The sequence below is a fragment of the Hyperolius riggenbachi genome, chromosome 2 (assembly GCF_040937935.1).
Source record: "Hyperolius riggenbachi isolate aHypRig1 chromosome 2, aHypRig1.pri, whole genome shotgun sequence".
Classification (NCBI taxonomy): Eukaryota; Metazoa; Chordata; class Amphibia; order Anura; family Hyperoliidae; genus Hyperolius; species Hyperolius riggenbachi.
The window spans coordinates 205,512,697-205,534,625 of record NC_090647.1 but is presented as its reverse complement, the minus strand read 5'-3'; the positions used below and the strand labels follow the sequence as shown (position 1 = coordinate 205,534,625).

General features: G+C 39.9%; 1 protein-coding gene across 1 annotated transcript in view; it reads left to right on the top strand.

Moving 5' to 3' along the window:
• Window positions 1-21,929, top strand: part of EFNB2 (ephrin B2) — a 73,383-nt gene that overhangs the window by 43,581 nt on the left and 7,873 nt on the right. The window contains exon 3 of the mRNA XM_068268014.1: window positions 21,208-21,300. Coding sequence (XP_068124115.1) covers window positions 21,208-21,300 — 93 coding nt within the window. The remainder of the gene's footprint in view (window positions 1-21,207; window positions 21,301-21,929) is intronic.

The window sequence follows — 21,929 nt, the reverse complement described above, 5'->3', positions numbered from 1 at the left end:
ATATCCTCTAAGGGTGTGTGAGGGCTATTGATTGATTAATGAAGTTGATAACTGTTTATTACCTTCAGAATCTTTATTAGATTCAGAATCTTGCCCAGTAGCCAGGTTACACCCAATTATTTATTCTTTTGGGTGGAGTGAATGAAAGGGAAGTGTAAAGAGAGTCCCAACATTGGAAACTGGCAAAAATGCTAAAGGTTAATGGGATTTCAAAAAAATTACTAGAGTAAATATGCCCGGTTTGTGGTTATTCCAGAAAACAAATGAAATTGGGAGTTTCTAGAGATTTTTTTTTTTTTTTTTATAGATTGCACTTTCCTTATTTCTTTTTCCCATATGTACAGGTATTGAGATGTAAATATTACACTTCAGGGAATATACTTAAAGGATATTTGAATTAAGTGGGATACGGGGCTGCCGTATTCATTTCCTTTTAAACAAAACCTGTTGCCTGGCATCCTGTTGATCTTTCATGCATCAGTAGTGTCTGAATGGACTCAAACTTCATTCAAACATCTGATCTGCATGCTTGTTCAGGGTCTATGGCTAAAAGTATTAGAGGCAGAGGAGCAGCAGGACATCCATGCAATTTGCATTGTTTAAAAGGAAATAGGTCAGCCTCCATATCCCTCTCACTTCAGGTGTCCTTTAAAGTGAAGACTTTGAATTGGCACACAGTTAAGATATTTTCTGGTTCAGTAAACACCATTACAACATCTACTGCAATACTATTTTTCATGTTTTTCGTCTATCTCCGAATAAGCCCAAGTGTATATGTTTTGGACATATCTAAAAGCTATATTTACCATTGCTTTGATGTACAAACTCTTTTTACATTAGCCTAACCGTGTAGAAAATAGCTCTAGACTGTCCATTGTATTGAGCAGCTCCCCTCCAAGGAATGGGGTTCAGCAGAAGGGCAACCATGTCATTTATTTGGTCTACCACTAGGCTGGCCTCCGTCAGATTATATAGCGTCACGTCGATCTCTGCTGCTCTACCATGAGAGGAGAAGGCTTTCTAATCCATAGTGTTATATTCCAAGCTGTCAGTTGGCATTATCTCGGTGAGTGGTGAAATCTCACCACCAAGAGATGAACTCTGCCTCCAAATGATGTTTTCCACTTCAGTGCCACTTGTAACGCAATTACTGGGTCATTAATATCATTGCATGCAATTAGTGCCAGAAGAGCAAGTGTGTGTCTTCCCTGTACCATGACCCTTTGTTAACCAGGGGATTCAGCTGATCAGTTCATGATGATTTGTGTAGAGAATGTTTAGGCAGGAACATTTCTTTTAGTGGCTTAATTATGGTAATTGCAGCTTTGTGTGTTCCATCGTGGCAGAGAAAAGGTTAAATAATGCACCTCACAGTATTGCACACACAACGCATACACTGTATGAACTTTTTTTCCGGCTTTTCTCACCTTTCTTTCCAGTTGTTGTCCATTGCTTTCACAATCCTTCACATTTTCCTCTTCTGCAAATTACTGTTAATTGCTTCTTTTATCGTTAGTCCCATCATTTTAATAGAAGCCCTCCAGTCTCGCTTTAGAAAGGCCAGGAACATAAAAGTAAATATAAATTCTAATTTAGTGCCGCCGCTATTGCTCAGAATGCCCAGTGGAGTCGGAAAGGTTCAAGTCAGACAGCAAATTAGTCCGTAGTAGACCTTTAAAAATAATATTTCAACACTAATGTAGTTGGACTTGAAGGAATAGACTGTAAAGTTTAGTTTTTGGCAATTAAAATTATTTATTTCTTCCTTTTTTAATCAGGCCGCCTGTTAAGATGTGAGATAGTTTGCACTCCACAGTTGGCTTTATTACGGCTTTACTTTTAGAAAAATGTTTCTTGATCAATGTCTCAAGCTGGTGTCTGGACTAAAATTATAACTGGAAGACCTTGCAAGTGGACATGAGAGAAAATAGTGAAAATGGAACATCAGAAAAAATGGCTGCTCCAGAAGTATAGGAGCAAAGAAAAAAACAAATACTTGCTCCAAATTTCAATAATCACACTTCCCAGGTGCTAGCACTGGTAAAAAAAACATATCAAGACAAAATGGACCCCAAACCAGTATAGCTGCACTCAAAAAGATAATTTTTATTGCACTAATAAGCTACAAATTGTGATTAACCCTTCTGGCGGTTTATTAAAATCCGCCAGGGGGCAGCACAGCCGTTCAAAAAAAAAAAAAATTATATCATGTAGCGAGACAAGGTCTCGCTATATTATAGCCACTGCTCAGTGGCATCCCTCCAGCCCCGTTTAAAGAACGGGATCTCCTGGAGGGCTTCCCCATCGCCATGGCGACGGCCGGGATGACGTCAAAGGGGACTCCGATCCACCCCTCAGCACTGCCTGGCACTGATTGGCCAGGCAGAGCACGGGGTCTGGGGGGGGGGGCTGCGGCGCGACGGATATCGGCAGAGCGGTGGCGATTGGATTGCACACGCAGCTAGCAAAGTACTACACGCAATTATGCAAATCTGCCCAGCAGGGCCTGAGCAGTGCCTTTCGGCGGCATAGCCCGAGCTCAGCTCGGGCTTGCCTCCATTAAATAGAGCAAAAAAAACCCCAAAACAATTAAGGGTAAAATTCCATGTGCCTTATATTGATCAATAAAGATACACCATACATCAGTCACACTTGCCCCAACATGAATCAAAAAGTCCCTTCATAGGAATAAGGTGCTGAGCTAGTGATCACTAGATTCAAAAATTTTATTTTTTGAATCTCTAGTGATCACTAGCTCAGCACCTTATTCCTATGAAGGGACTTTTTGATTCATGTTGGGGCAAGTGTGACTGTGATGTATGGTGTATCTTTATTGCTCAATATAAGGCACATGGAATTTTACCCTTAATTGTTTTGGGTTGTTTTTCCTCTATTTAATCACAATTTATAGCTTATTAGTGCAATAAAAATTCTCTTGAGTGCAGCTATACTGGTTTGGGGTCCATTTTATCCAGAAGTATAGGCCCTTTATTCAATTCACTTTTTCTCTTGAGTTTTCTCCCAGGTGATATTTTCACATTTCATCAATAAAATGCCTTCAAAGCCATTATCAAGAAAATACAAACTAAATGTTGACAGTCATTTTTGCTTTATGGTATGTTTTCAATTGCAGAGTGCTGCTTTTTGGTACTTTTTTCAATTGCAAAGTGCTGAAAAGATTTTTAATTGAAGATGAAAAATGATATCCTAGAAGAAAACTTAGAAAAGGTAAATTTGAATTAGGGCCATAGTCTGCTTAGTACAGAAACGTTAACTTTCCTCAGTTTTAATGGATATGTCTTAGATGGCATGCTATCTATGACATGCCTGATTTTCATGCAGTATTCAGGACACGACTATGCCTTCTGTCAACGCAACAGACATGATGGGCATCTGGATTTCACAGAGAACATAGGTTCTGTTTTATTTCCTTTTTAAACAATTTCTGTTGTCTGGCAGTGCTGTTGATCTATCATTGTCTAAATCGCATACATGAAGCAAGCATGCAGCAAATAGTCAAACTTGAGCCAAACCTCTAATCTGCATGTTTCTTCAAGGGCTATGGCTAAAAATATTAGAGGCAGAGGATCAGCAGGACAGCCAGTAAATGTGTTTAATAGGAAATTAATATGGCAGCCTCCATATCACGCTCCTTTCAGTTGCTCTTTAATATAGAAGCATGGTGGTTCCACAGTAGTGGAGATTAGAAGAAACGTAAATAAAATCCAGAACAGTCATTCACTACACCATTCACATTATAGCTTTGTTACTTTTCTTCCAAACCCAAATGAATAAACCACTAGATTGCATATACTGAACATTAGGTAGGAATGCCAAGATTTATAGTATGATTTATATAGAACATTAGATCACTATAACTAGAGAACTCTCCAGTCTCACTGCTGAATATTGCATGTGCTTATATAAAGCAAACAGCTCCCTCCTCTGCCATGAGTGCAGCAGAAGCGAGAGACAATTTATTACTGCCAGGACTATTTGATCTTCTTGAGAAAATGCAGGCGTATTGGGCTCTGGCATGGGAAGGTACTTGTGTCCTTGTCACTCTCCTTCTCTTTCTTTGCTATCGGCAGGGACGGCAATGAACTGTGCTTTACAAAGACGGCTGTGGCCTGTGAAATCTGCGCTCGTTAAATCAAGACACTCAGGTTTAAAGTGTTCCTGATAACTACTGAAAGGCCAGTACACGAGAAATAATTATATTTGAGTCCATGCCTGCTCTCAGGAGGGGTTTGGGGAGAGAAAGGAAGAGGTGAAACTTTAGTTGCTCACCATCTCCAAATCTATCACTTAATATAGCTCAGATTACAATTAATGAAAGAAAGTGTAAGGTTGCACTGTAGAATATTCATAAGCTCCTACTAAGCTTTGTCCAGGCACTGGAATGTCACTTCATGCAGGTGGAAAGACTTTTCGGAATCGTCAACCTTTCACAAAATGTTCTTTCCTCAGTCACCCCACTGTCAGAAGAGGAAGATGTTCGGTAATGCATGACAAATCTTATGGATTCCAGGTGTTGTAGCAGAGCAAGTATTTTGAAGGTTATTTGTAGTTAAAGCATTACTCTGTGGCCACGTAGGCATGCTATTGGTGTAAAGGTAGGTATAGATGATGGGCAATCTCCTTCATCTAAACCTTTCAAGTCTGGTTGGGTGTCTGTTTTCCTGCACAGTCTTCCTCCACCTAACAGTCTGACCTTTCTTTGGAAAAAAGCAATCAGCCAGTTTGGATTTTCTCATCCAAACTCTAATGTATTCCCATGAGAAAACACTGTTGTAGGTCTCTTGCTCATCTCTCCATTCCCCTGTTACCCTATAAAAATTTAACATGCTGCTTGGCTGAGCTGAGGCAAAGTCATACAGGATCTTTCAGAGTGCGTTATGCACGCTTTTGTTTTTCACATAGGACTATATTTTCCTGCATATACTATTGCGAGGGGTTAAGAATATTTCTCTACCTTGCATTAATGGTAGTTTGTTTTGTACATGGCCCTCTTCTAATAGAAACTGTCAGATGGCTGTATCAAAGCCTACGGTCAATCACTGGATGGGTTCAGGTATTGAAAATTAGAAACAAGGGTCTCTTGTTTTGTGCAGCTTAGTTACTCACACTTTACTGTTGTGTCAGTAGGGAGGCAATGCTTTAGATGACAGACCTATTAGTGGGGAAGCTATGGGACTGAGGAGGAGGGTGGAGAGCAGGCATGTTTAAGTGTAATGTATGTTGCAAAGCTTTTTTTTTTTTTTTTTTTATATATGTATAATTGCATAAAACACCTGTGCATGATCCCAATGTGATATAACCGGTGCTGATGAAGGATACCACCTGCTGGTGGTAGAGCTGGTGCTCTATTGGGCTACAGGCTTTGGGTAACTGTCAGGACTCGTTAACACTAAGGGCGTTTTTGCCCTTTTTTCAAGTGCAGGCGATTTTCAAAATTGCCCTCAAAGCGCTTGTGCAATGATTCCATATGAGAGAGTACACATCTGAGCGGTTCATTTCCAATCATCTCAGCAAAGCGGTGCCTGTATCATTTTTGAGGCGGTTCTGCCTCAATGGAAGGTATAGGCAAAACTCTCACAAAATTGCTTTGTGCAGTGATTACGTTTGCATTTTTTAAGAATAAATATGTTGTATTTATTATTTACTGCGTCGGAGTGAAAAAAACGCAATAGCTCTGAAAAGGCGCTTAATGAAGCGCTTTACAAAAGCCGCAGTGCAAACTCGAGCATCGGGAGTAGAAAATATGCCCAAAGCCCCTCCCAAATTCTGTATGTGGAAGACCTGTACATACTATTACCAGAACAGCATGAGAACCAATATACAGGTAGATGGATCCTCGATGGAAATCATTAAAAATGTGGATAATATAGTAAAATGGCACTGACTATATTAACAAAAACCCAGTTCTAATTTTTCGCTATAGATTTATTAACAAAGAGCACAGCTGTACTTGTGCTAGGACTCTGCAATAGCTGTGTGTAGGTGGATTGATTAATGGAGTGTCTTATTTCTTCCAATAGGCAAGTTCTGTCTTTGTGTATTATTGGTGAGTTAGTCCAGCCTAATGTCTGTGTACATTACTGCAGTAATGTCATTGGCTCTGCATGACTTCAGGCATTCACTTGATGATTTTATAGTATTACATTTATTATTTGCCTAATTTCAGTGCGCCTTGCTTTAGTAGAGGACATTTTTTTTTTCCTTCAGAAAAACTAACATCTCTAATGTATTCCCCGTCTCTGGATGATGACCTGTGGTTATTTGATCGTTAACTGATGGTCTTTTTCATTGCTTGATGTAAAATGATTTTTTTTCTTCCTCATCTCAAGTACTACAAACCACACATGTTGAAATGAAAGCAAAATTTCCCTATAATTATTGGCTTGAGAATTTAATTAGCAGGGCTGAACCCGTAAGGTTTCCTAGTATCCATTTACTATGTTAAAATGTATAAAACCAAATGTATGGAAATGTATTGCCTACTTCTTGAAAGCTCTTGCATATTTACAAGTTTGAAAGTCAGAGGTCTTGTTTAGAGGACCAGTGAGAATAGACCTGGTAGGGCCATTACTACATTATCTTTAGCGATACTCAACTAAAAATGAAGTGTTGGGAGTGGTGGTTTATCAACTTCTGAGGGCTGTCAGAGAGATGAGAGTTGCAGTATTTGCTTAGTGCACTCAGGTCCTTATTCAATACCCCTTTTTCTCTTGTTTTCTCATGTTTTCTCCATGTTGATATTTTCGCACTTTATCAATAAGATGCCTTTTAAGCCACCAGATTGCAAGAAAATACCCTGAATTGACAGTACTTTTTTTTTTTTTTTGTCAAGTGACAAATGTGGGTATACCTCTCGCTCTCCTGGATCTAAGCAGTGCTCTGCCACAGAAAGCCAATCCACAAATAGTACAGTGAGGAAGAAGGTCCGTACTTTGCCCAGAAATATCCAAACAACAATCCTTATAATGGACGTAACTAATAAAAAGCAGCAACAGCACTCGCCAACAGCTTTCAGTTGCAGAGTAAAGAGGAGATGAGAAAATTATCTCCCATGGGAAAACTTAGGAGAAAAAGTGAATTTAATAAGGGCCTCGTTGTCTTCATTGAAAGGAAGCAAAACAAGACCACTGTCCCTGTGACTTGTGTAAGGAGATAAGCTATAGATCTGGAGTTAGTGGAACTAGAAATGCATTAAGGTGACAGGGGACTTTAGGTAATATACAGCTTAGATTTCCTCACCTTGCTGCCTGACCCTTTTGGCAAAGAGAAGAGTAGTGGATGGAGATCCGCGGAGGTGGCAGCAAGCCCCCTGAAGACACACCGGGCTTAGGGTTGTTTGATTTGGCTATGAAGGCTTGGTGGCATTGGCCTCACATCCAGAACTGTACAGTCCAGTGTGCAGCAAATTAAAATGAAAAGCAAACAATTTGATCTCCACTAAATTAAAAACTAATCCCCCTGCATGTTTTACCAATTCCCATCAATTCATTGTGAAATGTCCTTCATGTCCTGGAAATCCCCTCTAACAATTATTTCTAATGTAAAGTTGGCCAAAGCCAGCACTGTAGCAAACATTGCTGAGATTACGTGACTGATCTGTGCCTGCAGCTTCCGCTCTCATGTAGATTTGGTGCAGGTATAGCCTAGATTTGTCAGCACCAATGCTGTCTGGGTGCTTTTTTAGTTGCAGTGAATTATTCCAGAGACTGAAGCGCACAGGTGTGGATCGCTCTATAAAGAGAAGACTAAGGGGTATGTGCAAGTACTTTCCTGGCAGCCAGGCTATTTGCATCTTAGGGCAGGGGATTGTACGTTCACTATGAGCTCTTGAGAGTTCTAAAACTTCCAATCCTGCTTTCATCGTCTAGCAAGTCCTATTTATGTAAAGGAGTTTGAAAACCTTCACTGCCATGCTTATGTGCCAATGACTCACTTAGTAGAGAGCCAGGATGAGAGTGATGTTCATGTGGCTTGTAGTCATTAAAACGACTAGTAAACCTGTGATGAAAGAATTGAGGCTGCTATTCCTGAGCTCGGTATACTTATAAGAGGCATATATGAAATATGTCAAAAACTGCTGCTTGATCAATAATACATGTGTAACGCATTACAGGATTTCTGCTGTGGCTTCACTGCTGCCTCTTATGTTTTTGACATTCCTCCTCTATCTGTTGTCTGCAGTTAAGTCTAATAATTGCTCTTTGTATATCACTTCCTGTTTCTGTATGTATGCAGGAAGCAGAAGAGACATTCGCAGGAACAGTACCCATCACAGCAATGATCAGGCCTGATCTACAAAGTCACATGATTAAAGCTGTGACGCAGGGTGTATGGTGCACAGCCAAGGGTTTTGTAATGGATTAGCAGCTCCTCCGTTATAATTACATTATTGATCAGTGAACCATTTGGGTCTGCACTTATGTTACAAGTACACTTAGGCTTTAAGTTGTGCTTAATTGCTTTGTCATCGTTCTCTTGTGCCATGGCAGGAGTTAATATTTTCTGCTAATTGCTCATGCAAGTTAAAAAAATAAAAGCACTGCTCTGCTCATAATTTGTTTTTTAATTTTGATTCATTTTTTTTTTCAATGACACAAGACTTGTCATTGGTTGTTTCATCGGCTATTTAATGGGCTGCATGGAATAGACTGCAGTGGGCCCTAATTATACAGGGGAAAAATGAATGTGCACACTCACAATCCATCGGTGCATACTATAAGGCAGACAGACAAATGGGAACAATCAGGGCATGCCTGCACAGTCTTGCCACCAAAGGATTTTCTATGATAAAAGCGCTGTGAGCTTCATAATCCGGTGTAGCGGACATTAGATCAAGTACAGCTTGCGATGAGGATTGCTTCTTATTAATGCCTGATTCCAAAGGCTTTCGGTATTTTCTTTTTCCTGTTTTACTGAGCAGGATAGATTTTTTTTTTTTCCTTTAACAGAGTCTAGAGATGTTTATTACACTTGCCTCCCTCTCTTGCAAAGCCCAAGCGGATATGACTGGAGGAATGAATATTCGTTTAACTAGGCTTTAAAACTCCCAGGTAATTCATGGCACACTATGATTAAATTACCGCAAAGCGTGAGCAGAATGTGGGGTAGTCTACATTACAAACAGTAATTAGAAAACAGATACACCATCTAAAGCCATCTACAATGCACCAGCCGAACAGCAGAGCAAAGGATGGCTTTTATTTATCATTTTTTCCTTTCCTTTCTGCTTACATCACTGGAAGAATAAGTAGACACAGCGCCAGCTAGCTCGCTGCTCTATGTGATTAGTGCGATGCAACTGTCTTGATAGGCCAAAATCAGCCAAGATCTATGCAGCAGCGGCGTAGTCTCCCGGGAGGCAACGCAATAACGATCAAATGAAGACATATTAAAATGTAATATTACTTCCCTTCCATAGGGACCTTATGAAAAGTCATAGCCAGAAACAGATTGTGCCTGCTGCGTCTGTTGTAGCTGCTGATTCAGTAGCTTTTCATTTTGACTTAGGATTTCAAACACTAAACATAATAGGCAGACCTACTGATAAGTGGGGTAGCAAACCAGGTCCTACACTATATCCCATACTGAGAATTTTGATGAGCATTTAAGTAAAACAATTACTGCAGATTGTATGTTCTAGCAAATGTGCTGCTTCTGTGTTTAGGACTGTTATTTGCAGGGCATTTGAGTGGAACACCTATTGTCTGTCTGAAATGGCAGCTTAGGATGGTGTGAGCCAAACCAACTTTTAACCAGTCTGCCTTCCTCTGTGGATTGGTATCATTCAGTAGTCCAGTATCAAATTTTCCCAAATGTGAACTTGGTAGGACAGCAACACCTAGTTCCACTTTCAATATGCTCCGTTACTTTTTGCAACCAGTATATGGCAGAATTGGAGGTTTTTGTGGTAATGAAGACAACAGTGGGATTGGGGTTGAACTATTTACCCTAGATGTCTTATTGCTGTTGGGACAATCCCTACTTTAAATGAAAAGGACTGAATCGTGGTTAGGATTGGTTGACTGGAGAGGAATATCTGAAGCTACTGCAGCACCAGCTCCTCGGGACGAACGTTGCAACCGTAATAGGACCGTAATAGGAATTACTACTATAGCGGCGCAGTCAATAACTTCAGCGCTGTCAGTAGACAGAGCTGAAGTTACTTTTAACACTAATTCGCCTTCCATCAATAGCTGGAAAACTAATTACATAATTCCCCACTATCCACATGAACCTAGAGGGTGAATAGTATCTAACGCTGCCTGGAACTTGTGCAGCAGCAGGATAAGCCATACCTGCTGTATCCTGCGCCCAAGTCTCACGGTGGCGAATTCTCTTGGTGCCTGGGGGAAAGGGACTAGGGGACACTGTTTGTAGACTGAAGCTAAGTATTCCGTAAACCATCTGGCCTGATCTGGAGGCGTTGTTTGCAGTTTTGGGAACTAACGTGCTTTATGCATTTGTGGAAACTTTCGCGGGAGTCTATAGTGAGCTGATGTGACAGGCATTTGATATAAACCATCGTGGCGGGTGGTAACACGTTGTTGTTATACTCAGTTTTACCATTTCAATTACATTTTTGTCAACCAATGTTGAGCGATATCATGAAAATGATCATTTGTCTCAAAAAAATCGGCACACAAATTGTGTTGTGGATACAGACCTTAAGAATTATTGATGCTGAATAGGTTTGGCCTCCCCATGGTTTGTGTATGGCTAGCTTGAGTTCCAGAAGCATTTGCTTGACCTGTGAGTGATTCCTAACTTTTTTGTTTAATGGTTTACCATTACCGGAGAATGCTAGGATAATGTGAAGTGCATGCTTCTTGCAAAGGCCAGCCTTGAGTTTATAGAAATCCTTATTGCATGTATTTTGGACCACCCAAAGAGTTGAGGTTAAATTCCTGGAAGCACCAGTAAAATGCTAGCAATCTCTATGAAGACCCAACCAACAACCACCCATGATGGCCAGAAGCATTTTCCAGCAATTCCACTTGTACATGTCTTATTTATTTTGCATTTACACTTCTATATGCTTTTTTTTTTTTCCAAAAACAAATTTTTTGCTCTTCCATTGTACATATCTTATTTTTAGCTACGCTGAAGGTCTAATTTAATATCCTATCTTATAGACTGCTATCTTTTTGTATAATTTTGTATTAATAGTAATCGTTTAACCCTAAACCAAACTGTGTAACTCAAATTTTCTATTCACAAAAAATATTCTCCCCCTATAATTTAATACTTATGCTATCATGTGGCTTCTCAAAGGTTACCTGAACGAAAGCATCAGGCCATGCTACAATTATTAAATAGCAGAGCTAAAGATGAGACATCTAATACAATCAGTGTTAACATTCACACACTGTTTTAGAAATTAAAAATTCAGTAGCGCTTTCCTCCTAGAACAACAAAAGCCAAGAGCAAATGATCAAATAATTGGAGCAAATGCTCTTAAAAGTAGGAACAGCTTTCAGCCTCCGGCAATATAAATCGCACATTCCACCCTCAACATTTTGTCTCTGCTTTTACAGGGTTTTTCTGGCTATAACATTTGTAAAAACAAAGAATTGAGAATATTAATTCCCCTTTTTAAATGGCAGGAAATTAATGTTGTGATTTTATTATGGAGCTAGAAAATGATCCATTGTAACCTAAATGGAAATCGGGCAAATCCCTTACAAAAAAAATGCTGGGTTATTAAAGACCATATTGAGTTGAGGCAAGAAAAAAAAAACAGCAATAGAAAAAAGCTCAGGGAGATATCTGTTATTGAAACATTAATATGGTTGCTTTTAGAGCTATTTCAGCCTGACATGTATCATCACAGTGCGTGTGTGTGAGCGAGGCTGCGGCGTCTCGAATGACTTGATCATTTTAGCTTTAAATGAGCTTTGTGACAATTTTTAAAACCGTTAACAAACAGCTGAATAGCAAACCACCTCCATTATCTGCAGCAGAAACTCACGTTAGGCTCCTTTTCTAAAAATTCTAATCACCTAATAAAATGTTATAAACATTGGTGTATACACTCCTCCATGCTCCTACCCCCACTGTATTTACCTTGTGTGCCTTGCATTGCTTCTAATATGCCTGACATGTCTCTGCAGAGATGCATTGTGCTTTCACTAAAACGCTGATTGGTTAAAGGAGTTTTCACTTAAAATATGAAGTTGGAATTCAATGGAATTGTATAAAATATATACTGTATTCAGCCTGGTTAGATATTTGACGTGAACTCGGGCCATGGAAAAAATTGCTGAAAGCATATTTGTGTTTATGCTGAGTGCTGTTCAAATGAGGGTTTCTGACCTTTTTCTTTTCTTTCCCAGTTTATTTTGTAACACAGTAGTTATTATATGCAAGTTGTCTCCAGTTATTATATGCAAGTTGTGCCTACCCGATCGATCTCTCTCTGATCAGAACCTGATTTATTTGTGCTTGATTCCTTCCACAGAGCACATCAATCTTCTATAGTTTTCAAAATGGGATCAATTGGAAATTGTTCCAGCTGTCCCACTCCTGATTAACTTTTTATTTTATTTTTTTTATGTCCGATCAATACTTTTAAGCTATTTTTGGTCAAAATCAATCCGAAATTCTATCTGACATTTTGGGGAAATCGATTCACAGCAGATTCGTTCAGCATGATCAAATGTGTTGGGGAGTTGAAAGGAGAAATAGATGCGTATATGGGTGCATTAACTCAGTGCTCATGTCTCCTCCTTTATGGGGTCCACTACTGAGTCCACAATGGAGGCTTATCATTCATCAAATAGCAAAACAGGACTTTTCTGCAACAAATCCTAATGGTGTGGATTGTCATCCTAATTTAGCATTGTAATCTCATCTGTCAAATTTTGGCCACCACAACTGTTCCTGCAGCTACCTGGAATTTTGGCATGACTGCAGACCCATAATCACCCACCCATCCCATGACAAAGCTATACACTTTCCCTACACCTTGTGAACATGACAATTTGTGTCACTTTGTGAGCACGAGTGGGGGATGTATGGTTCCAGATGATTGCAAGAATAGTTTGGTTTGCCTGGATTTTAACAGAGATGATTACAGCACTGTAGTAATGAGGTAGATTTAGAGTGGCACATCGTACCATATATGCGAGTGGGTGCATAACCTGGGTGTCAAGCCACACCCATAAAGTAACAGCAAAAGTCCAAGATTGGTTTGCACACCTTTTTAAAATGCTGAAGTGTTTTATTCTTCATGTCATACGTCAACACAGTAATTGACAATTGTTTCTGGGCCACAGAGGGTCCCCTTCATCAGCAAGTGCAGTCAATGAGGAATAAAACCCTTCAGCATTTTCAAATGGTGTGCAATCAATCATGGACTTTTGTAGCAATGAGGAAAGATGTCCCTCCCTGTGCATAGGGCAATCTGCAGGGTTTGTTTTTTTACTTTGAAAGTCATTTCAGGTAACACTTAGAAAAAAATCTGCATTTTATGTCTTAGTCATTTTCCATTAGGGGCTATTGTCATTCATCATCATTCCAAAGTGTAGAAAAGGAACTTGATTACTGCATTAATTTAATGCATTTGTAGTCTAAACATTAGCTGATTAAAAGCTAAACTCCAGGACTACAGCTTAAAGCATAATGTTAAATGCTACACGCTAACCTAATTGTGACTGTGTTCAACAATTATAAGAGAAAACTTGCTTCTACATTTTTTAAAATGAGCTATAAAAACAAGGCTCCCATGATGCAATAGGTCACGAGTGGCTTTGCAGGAGTTCTGGCAAAAGTGTTGAAGTGGTGACATCAACAGTCTGCAGTATTCCTCATGGGGCATGTCCGAACCTCGGTCTGAGGCACTTCATCACTCTACAAAGGGTTTACGTCATGGCTGACAGGAACACTGCAGATGTGCAGTTCTAGCACCCCACTCTGCACCTGGCCATGCACTACCAGTCATTTCACGGAGTTCATTTTTTAATCCCTTTAACTGCAGCCTCACAGCTCGTTAAAGAGTAATCCCACTTTTATTATAAAGTTGCAGTAAATGTAGGTCACTGCCGTTTGTCCATTTTTTTTAAATGTGTGACTGTTCAAATTATCCTTTCATTTCAGTTTGCAGCATGCCAAGAATTTCCAAAAATGCTAAGCTCAGATTGCACTGCTTTGCAACCACAGCAACGGTACCTTCTCTTTTGAGTAGTTTGCCCATACAACTCCTCAGTGTTGCATGTGCAGAGCAGGGCTCCTTTTCAATACCTTCACTAATGCAGGTCATACACTGGTTGATATTTTTACAATGTTATCTGGCCTATTCCACCATTTGAACAAATCTGCTAGAAATTGATTCTGCAAACCATTGAAGAGTGATCAATTTTTGGCTTAATTCAATCGATTTAGCCGATTATACTGGTCGGAAGATAGATTCCTCTCCTTGCCAGACAATGATCTGAGAGGGATCTGTCAGTTGGCCACATTGACCAGTGTATGACTACCTTAATTCATTTACTGGCAGAAAAACTTCACTCTCAAGTTAGCCATACAAGGATGGGTTTATGACCAGATATGCCAAGCTGATTGACTGGAATGTGACGAGATTGTGATGGATTCCTACACCACACAGCAAACTCCTTTTCAGTAGATTTCAGCAGAAAATTGATCAAATCTCAAATCTTGTAGTGTATGATGCAGTGCATTGCTACGTCACCATTGGTCCATCACCACTCTAGCCCAGTTTACCTTGCATAGAGATTCCCTAACCTATCCAAACAGACGTTTAATCTATAAACTACCAAAAATCTATTGAAACTGCATTGATTGGATATGTTGGGGCAATAGATGACTGGCAGATTTGGTTGGAAAAATTGATGCATGTATGCAGTGGTGTAGCAATGGGGATGCAGAGGTTGTGACCACACTAGGGCCCTTGAAGCAGGGTTTCCCATTGGGGGCCCTCCTTAATCCATGTTATTAGCTTTTCATTGGTGTTATGCTGTTAAAGAGGAACTCCAGCCTAAACAAGCATACTGTCATTAAGTTACATTAGTTATGTTAATTTAGATAGGTAATATAATCTCTTACCCACACTGTTTTAAAAGAACAGGCAAAAATTTGATTTCATGATGGCAGCCATCTTTTTGGTAGAAAGGAGGTGACAGGGAGCATGAGACACAGTTCCAACTGCCCTGTGTGCTGATCACCTCTCCCAGTTGCTAGGCAACGTAAATAACGACATAGGAAATCCCATTATGCTCTGCACAGCATCAGGGGGAAAAAGCCAGGGCTTTTTTTCTTTGATGGGTGGAGCTTAGGTGAAATGATGCTTTGGTAAGAAAAGCAAAGTTCTGATGCTGTGAAACTGTTAAAGAAACATCAAGCCTTTCCAGTTCTGCTGAGTAGATTTTTAGTCCGGAGGTTCACTTTAATGAACACCTCTATATGTTCATTGCATAGTAGTAGTCCTTGACAAACTGCTTCCTACTCTAAATACACCTCTGGCACTGAAGCTGTCCTTGATAGGTTTTGTGGCATTACATAGAGTGCTTGGGGGCCACATATAAAACTCGAACTGGAGCCCCAAGCTCCTTAGTTACCCCACTGCATGTATGGCCAGTCTTCTCTTCCAGTTTTGTTGAAAAGGGTCTGTATTAGTAGATAAAGCAAAGCAAGCTGAAATGTATTCTGCCAGTTTGTTTCCATAACAAATGGCTGATTGGAATTGGTTGCATTTTTTTAACATTCTTCTAGAAAAATCTGAATTTCATTTTTGATTCAGATTCTATTCAGGTATCCCTATCCAGCCAGCCCCTTGCTCTCTGCGTATCCTCTATATGTAAGTTTCACAGTGGCTATGCTTGCCAGCTCAGTCAGCATGAAAGCCTCACCCCTGTCACACACCTGTGAAACTCCCTCACCAGAAACTCTGCGCAGGTGCCAGCTCAGTAAGTACACACACCTTTTTTTGTGTGGAAAGATCAAGCATGAAAAGGGGAAATGGAAAAACAAAAACACAGCTTGAAATGACAAATTGTCCCAGCCTTTCCCCATGGCTTCAGATCTCGAAGGAAAAAAACAAACAATACAGCCTTTTTATAAAGCATTTGCAAATGTATATTTGAGTGAGAAGTCCGGATGTTAAAGATGGTTACTTACCAGCTGTTCTCCCTGGTAGTTTCTATGGTGATTTTTTTTTTTCCTTCTTGCTATTAGTTTTAGAGGGTTTGCTTTAAATGTCATTGTCATCTGCTTAGAATACAAAATGGCCACAGAGAATACCCCTTCAATATCAGAAAGGCCTTCTAGTCATTTCATGTGTTTGCTTAATAAAAAGCCTTTATTGTGCTCTGAATAGGAGGCAAAGGAATTCATCCAAATTGCTGGTGTTCTGTATTTCCCTATAGATGTTGTTACAAGTAGTCAGTTTTAATTAAGGGTGTAATGTGGCTTTGGCCTTTTGCTTTGCTACCAGATAACGCTTCATTTTGGAGATGAGCCTTGCAGAGCCCAAAGCTAATTTTAGGAACTTCGAAGGAGCTTATGCAAAAAAGACGGTGACATGTAAAATGGCATGACACAACTTGCCATCATCCGTTTTATGAGATAAAATAACTTAATGCAGTGCAGCATAATCTTAATCATAATTGGTGTAATGAGAGAATTTTATGCGGACTACTTTTTTTTCCCCTCGCTCCTTAGCGAACATCGTGTTCAAATAAACAATTGTGGCGTTGAGACAGATTTATGTTGGCATTCTATTATGTGAAGATTCTAGTTGGAATTACAGCCTGACGCTTGTGTTATCAGCTACTCTATAGGCGTGTTCCATTTTCTGGCACAGGGTTTTCTCAGCTTAACTCCTTCTGTGCCATATGTTTAGCCATAGCACAGGCTCGTACAGTAGAGCCAAAGCTAATAATGGCTAGAAAGGGTTATAGTTGATTCAGGATTGTCAAGCGCTTTCTGAATATCGCAAGTTGTTCTTTGCTTTTTTTTGAAGAATATGAATTTTCTTAGCCATCTCCAAGCTTTATAGACAAGATGCTATCTGTATGTCATGGTGCCTGGAGGACCCTTGGATAGGACCACTAAGTACCTCATTGTGATTATGACCCTGTGCCTGCGCTCAGGTGGTCCTACTGTAAACAGCCCTGACTCTGATTCACTGCACTTCAGCAAATACAGATTTAGCTCATATTCTCTGGACACAGCAGAAACTGCAGCACAGTGACCGCTCATAAGTGTGGTCTGGTCTGCTGTAAGGAAACTGTGTTGTGTTGTCAGCATTGTGCTTCTCTTGTCTTCTCTGCACAGGTAATAGCAGGAGATGTATTTGGGAAGTTCATATGGATGTAAAATACACCTAGTATCAGATAGACCTCTTTGTTATACATGGTTTATCACTAGTAAAAGTGCATCCTCCAAAGGGAACTAATGTTGGGCACAGTGGGTACTTGTTGAACGTGCTGCAGTCAACCTATAGGAAGGTGTGTTTTTTTTTTTTTTTAAATTTATTTATTTATTTAACCACTTCACCACTGAGGGGTTTTACCCCTTGAGCACCAAAGCAATTTTCACCTATCAGCGCTCCTTCCATTCATTCGTCTAACTTTATCATTACTTATCACAATTAAATGAACCATATCTTGTTTTTTTTCGCCACCAATTAGGCTTTCTTTAGGTGGGACATTATGCCAAGAATTTTTGTTCTAAATATGTTTTAATGGGAAAATAGGAAAAATGTGGGAAAATATTATTTTTCAGTTTTCGGCCATTATAGTTTTTAAATAATGCATGCTACTGTAATTAAAACCCATGAAATGTATTTGCCCATTTGTCCCGGTTATAAAACCGTTTAAATTATGTCCCTATCACAATGTTTGGTGCCAATATTTTATTTGGAAATAAAGGTGCATTTTTTTCAGTTTTGTGTCCATCCCTAATTACAAGCCCATAGTTTATAAAGTAACAGTGTTGTACCCTCCTGACATAAATATTTAAAAAGTTCAGTCCCTAAGGTAACTTATTTATGTATTTTTTTAATTGTACATTTGTAAAAAAAAATTAATTACAAAAAAAAACAAATGGGGAGTGCTGGAGGTAATGAGTTAATTTTTTGTGTACAAGTAATGTATTTGTATGTGAAAAATGCTTTAGGGTGTAGTTTTACTGTTTGGCCACAAGATGGCAACAGTAACTTTTTGTTTAATGCGACCTCCAAGCGTCCTTCCGGACGCTTGGAGGAAGTACCAGGAGGCTGGGAATGGGTTTTTATTTCACAATGATCGCGCTGCTTAGCGGAGAAGCAGCGGATCATTGCGGGGCTTAGATCAACGAATGTGTCAAAAAGCACTTGAGCTGTAATGGACTACACAGCAAACGCAAACTCTCACAAAGGGGCACATACATTAATACTGTGGAAAAACAGAACGATTTCAAGTTAAAGCTTTTTGTGAACGGGTCTAAACCTTCCTCTTTTTGTACAATACCAAAAATAAATGCACTAGCCTGTAAACCACTGTGTGCTGTATAGCCCTGCTAGCTGGTCTCTGACTGTTTCATAAAGCAGGCTTCCAGTAGGTCCCAATGGACTTTAATGCCTGGATACCTAGCTTGTGCTGGGAGCCTCCTGGAGCTGACCCCTTCATGTATGTATCCCCTCACCACATCATATGCCATCTTGTGTTGAAATGCAAAAGTCTGATTAGGTGACGCTGGGATGTAGACCAGTTGTCCAAGTTTGGTTTCAGATAATCTTGGAACCTTGCTTGGTCCCAGCGAAGCAACATTTTTCCAAAGCAAGATGGCAGGCAGTACGGTATATAGCATTACCATTTGTTTTTTTTCTTTAAAGAGATACTGTAGGGGGGGTCAGGGGAAAATGAGTTGAACTTACCCGGGGCTTCTAACGGTCCCCCGCAGACATCCTGTGTTGGCGCAGCCACTCACCAATGCTCTGGCCCCGCCTCCGGTTCACTTCTGGAATTTCAGACTTTAAAGTCTGAAAACCACTGCGCCTGCATTGCCGTGTCCTCGATCCCGCTGATGTCATCAAGAGTGCACAGCGCAGGCCCAGTATGGTCTGTGTCTGCGCAGTAAATTCCTGGTGACATCAGCGGGAGCGAGGACACGGGCGTGCAGGTGCAGTGGTTTTCTGACTTTAAAGTCTGAAATTCCAGAAGTGAACTGGAGGCGGGGCCGGAGAATCGGTGAGTGGCTGTGCCAACACAGGATGTCTGCAGGGGACCATTAGAAGCCCCGGGTAAGTTCAGCTCATTTTCCCCCGACCCCCTACAGTATCCCTTTAAGCATATTGCTGGTGTTCTATTTTCAAGTGAGTTACATCCTAATAGAAAGTATAAGAATATGTTCAATAGTAAATGCATTTGCAGTTCACCAAGGACAAGGCTTGCTGCAGTTTTCATTACAATTAAGAAAAAAAAAACCTGTGTGAGCTTAGCAAGAGCTCAGCCTTTACTTTCCTTGCTCTCATTTCTCCTCTATCTTACTTGCCTGTACATTGGCAAATAGGTCGTAAAAAACACTTTTATCACAGACACATTTGATTTATGTCTGGGGCTGCTGCTTGCTATTGATTTTTGTTTCCGCTAAAAAAAAAAAAAAACCTATGTCTCCATTATTTTGTGAGCCTTGTGTTCTAGTGTCACGCTGTCAGATGTACTCGTAGATTAGATTACTATCGCTTTTTTTTTCTCCTTGCTTAAAGAAGGGTCCAGAATAAAAATAGGTCTGACGAGATTTTACAAAAACAAACGTACAGGACTGCGCTGGAATGCCGGGGTGTAAATTAAATAAAGCAGAGGAAAGACTCTAGAGGATGTAGTGTTAATGGATAGAATACAGAGCACATTGAAGCACGTGATGCAGAGATTTATGAGTACTGTGAGATGCAGCAAGCTACTTACAATAGATGGATGGGTGGTACAACCATGCTGAACTTGCACAATAGTGGTACCAGCATCTAGGACAATTAGTGGATGCAGCATAAGCTTCCTTATTTTAGTGAAACGTTTGTCTTCTTAAACCAGCAGGTATTTGTGATAATTCAGGTTAGAGTGAGCATAGGTCTCCCATGATGCATCACTGCTGTATATTCAAATCCTCCTTTGTTGTCCCTGGTGGCTAACCACACCTCCAGAACCGCTGGAATGCATTTGTGTCAGCTTGTTAATTATACACAGCCACAATAATTCATCATTCAGCAGTGCAGGCAATATGATGTCCCTCATCACACCAGTGCTTGCTTTTGGGCAGCGTGGTGGCGTAGTGGATAGCACTTCCGCCTTGTAGGCCTGGGTCCCTGGTTCAAATCCCAGCCAGGGCACTATTTTGGAGGAGTTTGTATGTTGACCTTGTGAGTTTCTTCCCACATTCCAAAAACATGATGCGTTAATTGGCTTACCCCTAAAATTGGCCGTAGGCTACGATGGACATAGGACTATGGTATGGATTAGATTGTATGCCCCGGTGAGGGGACAGTTTGTAACACTGCATAAAGTGCTACAGCAGAATTCATTGCTGTATAAGTACTAAATAAGTCAAAAACTGCGGATCAGTCAAAAACAGTCTTATTAGTCTGGGGACAGCTTGTACTCACGTGCAACTGTCGTCAGAACTACCGCCCCATGGGAGGGTCTGACAGACCTGTCATTTTGAAAAAGTATGGCGTGTGTACGCCCCTTTAACCCCACAAAATTACCCTCCCTTATATGGCCTTTTACAATATTGTGATAGCCTTATCTGTGCATATAATTGTCTTGGTACAAACTATATAAAATGTAAGTGCTGACCACAGCCTTTGACTTTTGAAAGTCTTTGCAAGTGCCATACATTCATCTGCTGTCTTAGGCACATGCTGCTCACCATTAATGGTTCTCCCATAAGCCTTTTCCAAAAAGGCATATGATGGAATGTTGCAAGAGTGAGTTGTCAAGAAGCGGCTAACTATTGTTAATGGCAACAATTAGCTGATATGCTATACCATGCTTGTAATTTCCTGATCTTATTTATATAGTGTAATAAATGATTCTAATGTGGGAAAAAAATGTTTGAAATCAGCCAGGCTCAGGAGGCACCTTCAAACCCCTAGATTAAAATTTATGGTTTTGATGGTGCTTGACTCAAATGTGATCATCAGTCAATACATGTATTTATGATTCTTAACTATTTAATTTGTTTCTTTCACTACAGCTACATCAAATGGTTCAATAGATGGTGTGGATAACCAGGAAGGAGGTGTGTGTGTTACTAAAGCCATGAAGATCCTCATGAAGGTTGGTCAAGGTAAGGACTAGCATCATTTTGGGTCTTCACCCAATTAAACTACTGATCGCAAATTAAAGATTTATAGAAGACTAGAGATGGGCAGTAATCCCTACTGAAGTCAATTTTCTACTGCTTCAGAGGGCATTAAATAATTTCCTTACTGGACTTAAAGAGACACTGAAGCGAAAAAAAAAAATATGATATGATGAATTGGTTGTGTACTATGAATAATTACTAGAAAATTAGCAGCAAAGAAAATATTCTCATACTTTTATTTTCAGGTATATAGTGTTTTTTCTAACATTGCATTATTCTATAATATGTGCAGATTACACAACACTCAGCATTCAAAATGATTCTTTCAGAGCAGTCTGTGAAGTAATGACCTCTCCTCTAGCAGAGAAAAAGTAAACCGTTCACTTACAGTTGAGATAATGAAAGTCAGATAACAACCCTCTCCACGACTAACTTAGTCGGAGAGCTTAATGGCTTGTTTGCATAGAGATAACAACTGGAGTTTCTCAACTCTTCCTATACTGGAAACAATTAGACTGATGTATCTGATCTTAATGTTTTATTTCTTAGCTGTACTACACATACAAATCATAATATCATAATTTTTTTTTGCTTCAGTGTCTTTAAAGAGG